We start from the raw sequence: 11,377 nt of genomic DNA on the forward strand, positions 1-11,377 counted from the left end.
GTAAATGGAGATGGGAGGAGCCACACTGGCCATGTGATGCAAGTACATGAGGGAACCCTGACAGTGTTCAGTGAGTCAGCTCCAGACTCCATGTTGAGTCAACAGAGCAGAAGGAGGAAAACTGAAGACTGAGGCAGGGTGAGTGTTAATCCAACGTTTTATTATTTTACTGTCAAAGTGTCTGAGTCAGTTTTCTCTCTGTGGACTGTAGAGGAGAGAAATGTTAGAATGAACTCAACAGTTTGTTTCATCTGTCAACACAAAGTCGTGATTGGCTGAATAATCCTCATTAAACCTGCCGTAACCCAAGAAAACAAGCAGAGATTTAAACACAACTGACCACGTGGAATGCTGCGAACGGGGTGGTTTTATTATACTGTGTGTGTGTGTGTGTGTGTGTGTGTGTGTGTGTGTGTGTGTGTGTGTGTGTGTGTGTTACTACTTGTTCTCTCAGTCTTGCCTGTGACTCTTGTACAAACTTGTTTCCTTTAAATGTTCTGAGCTCACTGTCAGTGTTCCTGTTTGACCTCTCAGACTGACTTCAGATCAGAAGATGAGTGATTGTGTGGAGGAAGAGGAGGACGGAGCAGAGTCTCTAGTCTCTGGCTGTCTGTCTATGAAGAGTGATCAGTCTAAAGATGAACCTCTGACCTTCAGTAATGAACCTGGACCCTCAGAGTCAAAGTAAGAGACTGTTTTTACTGTAAGCTGACCTGGTGGACGATGATGCATTGAGGATGAAGACAAAACGTTCTGCTAAAAGAGTTATATTCCTCAACATGTAGCTTCATGTTGTACTAATTGAGCAAGGGAGATGTGTCATTTCTGGCCACCATCTATATTTGGATTATGAAAAAGAGTTTCAGCTCAGGAAAATGGCTTAAATTATTTTTTATTGTGCAACAGATAGAATAATTTTTCTTTCAGATGTTCAGCAGAATCTTAGTCACATAATTCTGAAAAACAACTACAAAAGCACATTATTATTTAACTAAACTGATTTATTTACATGATTTAAACATAGAAATTAGATAACATTTAAAGCAGGGTGAGTGTTAATCCAACATTTAATCATTTCACTGTCAAAGTGTCTGAGTCAGTTTTCTCCCTGTGGACTGCAGAGGAGAGAAATGCGCCACTACCACCTTGTGGTTTCCCGGCGCGCCCTTGCAATATGTGTGTCCATGAGCAAGTTGCATTTTTTGTTCATGTTCTACCACCTCCAGAATAATATCAATGTTTTAAAAGTGGCCGTTGTTCCCCTGTATAATACACACGTTCTGCAGCTACTTCACTGTAAATGTCCTCCATTAAAGAGAGCTGATTATGTCCTTTACTGATTCACAGTCACTTTGGGCAGTTTAGTTTGAGTTAGTTAGGTTTGAACTGAGGTTAGAAGTGGTCTACATATTGAGGTAGACCAGCAGTCTAAGACACACATCATGTAACACTGGTGTTCCTTGTTAGAATAGCTTAATATCAATGTTTTAAAAATGGCCGTTGTTCCCCTTTAATGAACAAACTTAAGGCAGATCACTAAATGTTTAATAAGACAGTCAGATAGGAAGAGCAGCTAATTCTTGTTTATTAAAGCAGGAGAGTTAAAATAAAGTCTTTTCATCACAGACTTAATGCTGAATTCAAACAGAAAAGTAACAACACTTTAACTCTTCTCTGTGACTATCTGAGCTTCAGTGTCGGACAAGTCTTTATATTTTTCACCAACAATCAACAAATCACTTTAGTAATAAAGTCATGTCTCCACAGAGAGAAGAAGAGGAGTCATGCTTCTGTGGAGGAGCTGATGTCCAGATCCAGAACAAGACCTAGACCTCAGACAGCCAGTCAGACCAGCACTGTACAAAGTAAGACTGTGGATCGGTCTGGTGATGTCTTCATGTCTGGAAACAGGATCCTTAAGATCTCCTCCATCATACATATCTGCTCTGCATCACTTGTCCTGTGTTCTCCTTTGAGAGAAAATCTGAATCCAAAAGGACTAGATTTTTATTTTGTATTGTTTTTATGATAGCACTCCGTCTTTGCATTAATCAGAATGCTGTTTGTTTTCCATCTGCATAGATGAAGATGGAGAAATCACGTTGACGTTAGTTTTGACTTCAAGAAGGGATGATGACTTTATTACCTTTACTTCTTTATATCTTATTATATTGATTATTTTCTTATTGGCATTGGAAATAATAAGTTTCTTTGTTTTGTCTCAAACTTGTCTCTCTCTTTCAGCAGATAGAGGTCTGCAGGAGGTTGTAGATAAACATAAGATTAGTCTGAAGAAGAGATGTGAATGTGTGACTGAAGGAACTGATGAAACAGGAAGTGGAACCCTCCTCAACAGGATCTACACTGAGCTCTACATCACAGAGGGACAGAGTGAAGAGGTTAATACCCAACATGAGGTGAGGCAGCTTGAGACAGCTTCCAAGAAGAAGACCCTCCATGACACTCCAATCAAGTGCCACGACATCTTTAAAGCCTTACCTGACCAACAGGGACACATCAGAGTCATTCTGACGAACGGCGTCGCTGGCGTTGGAAAAACCTTCTCAGTGCAGAAGTTCACTCTGGACTGGGCAGAGGGCTTGGAAAACCAAGATGTCAGTCTGGTGGTTCTGCTTTCGTTCAGGGAGCTGAACTTGATCAGAGATGAGCAGTACAGTCTTCTCATGCTGCTCCATGTTTTCCATCCAACATTACAGAAGGTTACAGCAGAGAAGATCGCTGACTGTAAAGTTCTGTTCATCTTTGACGGCCTGGATGAAAGCAGACTCTCACTGGATTTCAAGAACAACGAGTTTGTGTCTGATGTCACCCAGAAGTCATCAGTCAACGTGCTCTTGACAAACCTCATCCAGGGGAATCTGCTTCCCTCAGCTCTCGTCTGGATAACTTCCCGACCTGCAGCGGCCAATCAGATCCCTCCTGCATGTGTTGACAGGGTAACAGAAGTACGAGGCTTCACTGATGCCCAGAAGGAGGAATACTTCAGGAGGAGAGTCAGTGATGAAAAGCAGTCCAGCAGAATCATCTCACACATCAAGACCTCCAGGAGCCTCCACATCATGTGTCTAATCCCAGTCTTCTGCTGGATCACTGCTACAGTTCTGGACCACATGTTGACTACAGACCAGAGAGGAGAACTGCCCAAGACCCGGACTGACATGTACTCACACTTCCTGGTGGTTCAGACAAAGAGGAAGAGGCAGAAGTATGGTGAGGGACATGAGACGAGTCCACAGGAGCTGACAGACGCTGAGAGGGAAGTTCTTCTGAAGCTGGGGAGGCTGGCGTTTGAACATCTGGAGAAAGGAGACATCATGTTCTACCAAGAAGACCTGGAGCGGTGTGGTCTGGATGTCACAGAGGCCTCGATGTACTCAGGAGTTTGTACAGAGATCTGTGTGATCTTCCAGAAAAAAGTCTACTGCTTTGTTCATCTGAGCATTCAGGAGTTTCTGGCTGCAGTCTACATGTTCCACTGTTACACAAACAGCAACACAGAGGTACTGGAGGCCTTCCTGGGAAAAACATACGTTCAATCAACTCTGGATGTCTTTCTGAGGAGAGCCATGAAGAAATCCCTTGAAAGTAAAAATGGCCACCTGGACCTGTTTGTTCGCTTCCTTCATGGCCTCTCTCTGGAGTCCAACCAGAAGGTCTTTGTAGGTCTGTTGGGTCGGACAAAGAGCAGTTCAGAAAGCATCCACAGAGCCATTAAAAACCTGAAGGAGATGAACAGAGATAATACCTCTCCTGATAGAAGCATCAACATCTTCCGCTGTCTGACGGAGATGAACGACCACTCAGTACATCAGGAGATCCAAGAGTTCCTGAAGTCAGAGAACAGATCAAAGAAGGAACTCTCTGAGATCCACTGCTCAGCTCTGGCCTACATGCTGCAGATGTCAGAGGAGGTTCTGGATGAGTTGGATCTGAAGAAGTACAACACAACTAAGGAGGGACGACTGAGACTGATTCCAGCTGTAAGGAACTTCAGAAAAGCTCTGTAAGTCCAGATGTGACTAACTTTATAGATCAGCGTAGATTAGTAGTTTAGTTCTTCAAATATACACACTATAAAATTATTCTTAAAGGGACTGTTTGTAAGAATCAGAAATTGCTTGTTAACAGCGACACCTGTGGCCATTAAGTCAACGAAAGTCAGCGTCCTGTTGCTCGTGCTCGCTCTACATAGACATGGACGAGCATCGCTCAAAACAGTGAGTTATTTCTGCACAAACGTCCACTGTACATTCACTAGATATTCTCAGAGCTAAACTAACTCTTCTGCAGTGTGGAGTGTGCGCGCATGCACGTGAGAGTGGAGCAAAAGAGCAAGAACGAGTGCGGTGTGAGTGAATGCAAGCAGGCAGAGGAGCAGATTACAGCAAAGACTCCGGCCCTGGAGACGAAAGCTACGGACTCCCCCGCGTCCTCCAACTGCGGCAAACACTATTTTGCAAGACGGATCTCACTAGATAGAACTTTGCGGTTTTGGTGCTTCCGTGTAGTTTGTGTTGTAGTCTCATCTGAACAGCGTATGATTTATACGTGTATGAAGTTACAAATAGTCCCTTTAAAATATAATCTTATAAGTGTTCCACGTGTTTATTGCATGAATATGTCAGTTGTATTTTATCACAGATGTTCTTGAGCTGTTTCAAATGTTGAGTGCAAAAAATGTTTCAGTTGGTAGTGTTTCCAGCTCTCAAGTTAATGAACACACTTATTCTATTTATTTCTAATAATTGTTACCTTTTACAGTTTTTTGCCACTTCTAATTGAATCCAGACAGTGTAGTGTCCGCTCAGAGTATGTCTTTTCAGAACGGGCAATGTCAAACAGTGAGATAAGCTATTAGCTGAACCACTGATGGGAGGAGCAAATGTGAATCAAAGAAGAATATATCAAACTGTTTAGTTATCAAATGCATGAAGTAAATATAAACTGTCCTCTTTCATAATAACATATTTTGTAATTTTTGTGTCATGACAGACTTTCTGGCTGTGGACTCTCACGTACTGACTGTGAAGTTGTGGCCTCAGCTCTGAAGTCCAACCCTTCCCATCTGAGAGTGCTGGACCTGAGTTACAACAACATGAAGGATTCAGGAGTGAAGCCGCTGTCTGGTGGACTGGAGAGTCCAAACTGTAGACTGGAGACTCTGGGGTCAGTTCACTGAATGTAGCTCATGTAGTTTGTACACACCTCTTTGACAGTTTGACAGTTTCCTTGTTGAGCTGCAGGACGATTAGTAGCTCAGTCTGTAACTTTGATAAACACCCACTTGATTTGTTGGACTCAGACTGCTGAATCTTCAATTGAACTAATGAAGTAATTTCTTACAGTGTAGTTGTGGTGGAAGGGACCACTTCCCAGGAGGAATGATTACTGCCTCCAATAACTCTTATAATGTAAATATAACATGTGGCTGTTGTTTTAAGACACACTTGAACAAATATGGACCTTTCCTGTAAATGACATAAACCTACTAAGCTACCAGATACAGTACAAAGAAGGCCAAGTAATAAATTAAGTAATTGTAACATTGGTTGATGTCTGTAGAAGGCTGACATTATGATGATCCACAATAACACAATGACAAAGTCACTCTAATCATTTTATGAAAAAGCTCATTGATTGGGACATAGAACTATTTAAAACCTGAACATATCTGATTGGATTATTAAGTGATTTTTATCTTCATCATTTATTCTTTATTCAGATTGTGGGGCTGCAGTTTGTCAGAGATCAGCTGTGCTTCTCTGGTCTCAGTTCTGAAGTCCAACCCCTCCCATCTGAGAGAGCTGGATCTGGGTGGAAACTACCTGCAGGATTCAGGAGTGAAGCTCCTGTGTGGTTTTCTGGAGAGTCCACACTGTAGACTGGAGACTCTGAGGTCAGTTCACTGACTCGCTGTTATTATTATAGATCTTACATTAATTAACAATTGAACCTGATTTATGTACAAACATAACTTACATCCATAAAGTTGTTAATGTCCTTTTCTTCATATTTTCATGTTTCTTGTACTAAATTTAGTCTGCAGTCACAAAAGAAGAAGGCTGACATTATGATGATCCACAATAACACAATGACAAAGTCACTCTACTGTAGCGTATAACAGCTCTACATTTAACTAAGTATTTGCACTCGTAAACACAAAATTGGGGCACCACCTCTTTTTACAGAAAATAGAGGAAACTAATTCAACAATTTATATATAAATTTATCAGTCTCACAATATGTAATATATAATATACAGTTCTGAAAACATTGATCTAAGTTCTGCTCTGAGATGAACACACAAACAACGACTTGCTGATAAAGTGAAAATTTACTTAAAATAAGGTATGATAAATGCATTAACAAGGCGATTAATACATATGAATAACAAAACAGTGAATAAATTAGTGAATTGGAGTTCACTGATATGACAGATGTCTAAGGAAAATAGTGAGGAGAGAGATGATGCTAAATTATTTACCTAAATGCTATGAACGGGATAAACTAACAATTTGGAGATTTATAACTTTAAACAGATTGTCTGACAACAGCTCTTGATCAAATTCAGCCATGGAATATTCTTACTCTTTGCAGGGGTTGGTTCCGCTGGGTCCAAATACTGTCTCCTCACGCGCTGTCTGCGGACAAGCTCCTTCAGATGGATTTTGAGGAGATATTTCAGGTCAACTTGCCCTCGGATACGGAACAAACGGCGTTGAGAGTATTCAACTTTCTCGTCAGGATAGCGAGTCAGTTGGCTGATTACTCGTTGAAAAGAGAACAAAAAGCTGGAGTCGGATTATCTTCTGAAGGTTTAAGAATTTATCTATTTTACGGATATAGCTTGAAATGCCGGCCGAGCAATTATCAACTTAAATCATGCGAGATAAACAAAGAATCTTTAAAAATGCTGACATTTAAAATTCACTTGACTAAGAAAAATTAACATGAGATAGAAAAGAACACATTTAAATATACATATTTACATATTTACTCAAATTTGTTTTACTTACGCTTTTGGGACTGATCAATACTTCAATACTTATATTGAAATAGTATCCTCTATTTTTCTCTAAAATGAGGTGGTGCCCCATTTTCTATTTTATGAGTGCAAGTACTTAACGGGTACCATATTGTAAAAAGTGAGATTTTCATGTCTTTTATATTATGAAGCAGGTTTAAGTGTTTTATAAATACTGTTAAACTATCAAAACGCTCAAAATACTGAGAAATACACACAGCACGTATTCAGAAATTGTGCGTTTGAAACAAGCCGTTAGGATTTCTGTCCATTTGTGATGTCACAAATATACAATATTTAGACCATTACATGGTTTTAAACATAAACATTATAAATTTGTCCCAGTTTATTTCCTGTTGCAGTGTATGCAAATAACATCAGCTGACAGGAAGTAAACGTGCACCCAAACTGTTGCCTAGCAAAACAATTCTGTTGCAATTCCGTTGAAATGCGCTAAAACAGAGTGTTTCAGACAGAGGTATGACAGACAGTATGAGAAAAAAAACTTTTTTTTTAACATTACAGCATGTAACATGTTCTAGTACAAAACACAAAATACAAGTATGAACCTGAACATGAGCACGATATGGGACCTTTAATTAAATGTAGAGCTGTTATACGCTACACTACTCATTTTAGGGAAAAGCTCATTGATTAGGACATAGTAATGTTGAGCTACACATTTAAAACCTGAACACATCTGATTTGATTATTAAGTGATTTTTATCTTCATCATTTATTATTTATTCAGATTGAGGGACTGCAGTTTGTCAGAGATCAGCTGTACTCCTCTGGCCTCAGCTCTGAAGTCCAACCCCTCCCATCTGAGAGAGCTGGAGCTGAGTGAAAAACGAGCTGCAGGATTCAGGAGTCAAGCTATTGTGTAGTTTTCTGGAGAGTCCAGACTGTAGACTGGAGACTCTGGGGTCAGACACCATTTTTTACTTGTGTACTGAGATTAATATGACATGAAAGTTGTGGTGACACAAAACTGCAGACATAAGGCTAATATTATACTGATCGACACAGAGTATCTTAATGGTAAAGTACACTTTCTTCTTCAGTAGTTTAGCCCATTGACTTTGGCAGAGCAATGTTGAGCTACACATTTAAAACCTTAATATATCACAACACCTGACTTTCATCATGTTTCTTCTTTCAAAGAAATGATGTTAAAAAAAACATCAATATTAAGAATAAATAAATAATCTCTATTTCAGCTATCAGACAGTAACAAATATATTCAGTATTTGTTTTTTCTATAAATTTTATAAAGCTATATGATGCTTATACTGACTGAAGAGTTTAAACTGAAGATGTTTTGATTTTATGACTCCACTATTCCTAAAATATATATTATAGATGTCTTATTTTATATATCTTTTGTTCACTTTTCCCCCAAATCTATCCTGACATATTTGGCATCTTTAGAAACTTTCTTGAGTTGAATCTTGAATCAATTTCTGTGTTTTTTAATTGTGTTTGGCTGCACAACATGAGTTTGTATAGATGGTTCCACTGGTGAAGCTGTCAGAGTCTAAGAAGTGAAGTCACTACGTCTTTATTGAAGTAGTAGCACATTGTCATTAATATTAAAGAGAGCTCTGTTTCAATTTTTGTATTTTACAGTTTTTAACCTGCATCCTGTTGGCTTCAGGTGTTTGGAGTTTACATTTTCTAAACTTCTACGTTCTAAACCTTCTTTAGCTCTGAACTCGTTATTAAACATTGAATTATTTTAAGCAGGAACGTTGTCTTCTAAATTAAAAATTTACATAATTTATTCTTTATACAGATTAAGGGACTGCAGTTTGTCAGAGATCATCTTTGTTTCTCTGGCCTCAGCTCTGAAGTCCAACCCCTCCCATCTGAGAGAGCTGGAGCTGAGTGAAAACAACCTGAAGGATTCAGGAGTGAAGTTGCTGTGTGGTTTTCTGGAGAGTCCATACTGTAGGCTGGAGAATCTGAGGTCAGTTAACTGAGTCTCTGTTACTATAATAGATCTTACATGTTTATTTAACAATTGAACCAGATTTATGTACAAACATAACTTACATCCATAAAGTTGTTGATGTCATTTTCTTCATATTTTCATGTTTCTTGAACTAAATTTAGTCCGCAGTCACAAAAGACTTGTTTGTTAAAGAAACTGTAGAAAATGTCCACTGTTGGTTGTTAAAGTAAATTAATGTTTATCATTGTTGGTAAATGGTCACCTCTGGATACAGAAGATCCTCTGAACTAATATTTTGTTTTACATTGATCACATTTAGTTCATGAAGTAGAAATATTTCTCTGGTTTGTTTCAATGTATTACACAAATAATGTTTGATCATTGATATTGATCCTCTAATTCCAGACTTCAGAGATCAGCAGCATGTTGCTGATGTGTGTTGACATGAATAGATGTATGAATGTTGTGGTGACATTTACATGATGTCTGTAGAAGGCTGACATTATGATGATCCACAATAACACAATGACAAAGTCACTCTACTCATTTTAGGGAAAAGCTCATTGATTAGGCATAGTAATGTTGATCTACACATTTAAAACCTGAACACATCTGATTGGATTATTAAAGGTACCATATTATAAAAAAGTGAGATTTTCATGTTTTTTTTATTATAAAGCAGGCTTAAGTCCTATATAAATAATTTGAAAGTATCGAAACGCTCAATCCACAGGGAAATACACACAGCCTGTATTCAGAAACTCTGCATTTGAAACAAGCTGTCAGGATTTCTGTCCATTTATTATGTCACAAATATACAATATTTAGACCCTTTACACATATTTAAATGTAAACATTCTAAATGTGTCCTAGTTTATTCCGGGTTGCAGTGTATGTAAATGACATCAGCTGACAGGAAGTACACATGGACCCAAGCTGTTGCCTAGCAACGGAATTCTGTTGCAATTTCGGCGAAATGCACTAAAACTGAGCGTTTAAGACAGAGGGTAGATACAGGCATATTCACGCCGACAGTTATAGGAAAATAAATTAACATTATAGCATGTAAACATGTTCTAGTAGAAACACAAAATACAAGTATTATCCTGAAAATTAGCATGATATGGGACCTTTAAGTGATTTTTCTCTTCATCATTTATTCCTTATTCAGATTGTGGTGCTGTAGTTTGTCAGAGATCAGCTGTGCTCCTCTGGCCTCAGCTCTGAAGTCCAACCCTTCCCATCTGAGATACCTGGATCTGAGTGGAAACAAGCTGCAGGAATCAGATGTGAAGCTGCTGTCTGATCTTGTGGAGAGTCCACACTGTAGACTGGAGATTCTGAGGTCAGTAGAGGGTCGGGGTCGGTCCATGCTGGTTTCAGCAGTATTGCTGTGATGTGTTTCCACAGTTAAGCTGTGAGAGGAGAACGTTGACACAGAGCGAGAGAATGGTCAGCCAGCCAGAAGCTTGTTGTGATCATGTGTTAGAGTTGATGTGTTGTTGTGTTCATGTCTCCAGGAAATAAAGCTGGACTACAGCTGACAGCATCACATCATGGATAGAGACAGTGGTCCTCATCCATCAAACTGTCATACCATCAAATCTGATCAGAAAGTCTTTGTTCTCTCATTGATCAGTTCATCTTTGTCACAGCTCTGAGATCAGTCTGACTGAAGCCTCAAATCACTGGCTCTTATTTCATAGAACTATGGTTACATTTAGTAACCATGATGTGGTCTGCCCAAAGAGTTCTTAAAGGAGGGTAACGGGAGGAGGGTGTGGAGTTTTAGTGTCTTTACTAACTCGTTCCAGTCACTAGGAGTAGCAAACTGGAAGGAGTGACGACCAGAGGAAGTGCAGACTTTAGGAACGACCATACTGATGAATTTGCTAGAAGATAAATTGCGGTTACTGTTTGAGATGTTGAGTAGTGAGTGGAGATATGGAGGTTGGTTCTGCCAATGATAGTTTTATAAATGAACTGTGTGCTGCATCACTGACTGACAGCTGATGAAGGGAGTCTCTGTAAACACTGATTCATGACTTCTGCTCTCTTCTCTCTCAACAGCTGGGAGTGGTGATCTCTGTCAGAGTGAGTGATCAGAAAGGAGGATGTGTTGAGAGGATCAGCCGTGTCCTGATGATCCACAGAGGTTCACCACCTGGACCTGGATCTTATTTGGTCTTTTTTTTAATTTATTCATATATTCTGAACCCAAAATGCCTCTGCAGAGTAGTTCAGTTTATGACAACATAACTGTAGATTAACACATTTAAATAGATCTTTCTGCTCTGCGTTGTGTTGCAGCTCCACCCTGTGGAACGATGGAGTTTTGCTGTTTATTTCCACATATTTTTCTAAATAACTGGAAGTTG

The 11,377-nt window shown here is 39.3% G+C and overlaps 1 protein-coding gene across 1 annotated transcript; it reads left to right on the top strand.

The window, feature by feature from the left end:
- Positions 1–80: 80 nt before the first annotated feature.
- On the top strand, positions 81–11,296 carry LOC119504362 (NLR family CARD domain-containing protein 3-like). The gene is made up of 9 exons (XM_037796444.1): positions 81–138; positions 510–684; positions 1,768–1,873; positions 2,265–4,024; positions 5,014–5,187; positions 5,744–5,917; positions 8,841–9,014; positions 10,171–10,344; positions 11,070–11,296. The coding sequence occupies exons 2-9, from the start codon at positions 554–556 to the stop codon at positions 11,080–11,082; spliced, it is 2,706 nt and encodes a 901-aa protein (XP_037652372.1). The 5' UTR covers positions 81–138; positions 510–553; the 3' UTR covers positions 11,083–11,296.
- Positions 11,297–11,377: the final 81 nt, after the last annotated feature.

The sequence above is a fragment of the Sebastes umbrosus genome, chromosome 16 (genome assembly GCF_015220745.1).
Source record: "Sebastes umbrosus isolate fSebUmb1 chromosome 16, fSebUmb1.pri, whole genome shotgun sequence".
Classification (NCBI taxonomy): Eukaryota; Metazoa; Chordata; class Actinopteri; order Perciformes; family Sebastidae; genus Sebastes; species Sebastes umbrosus.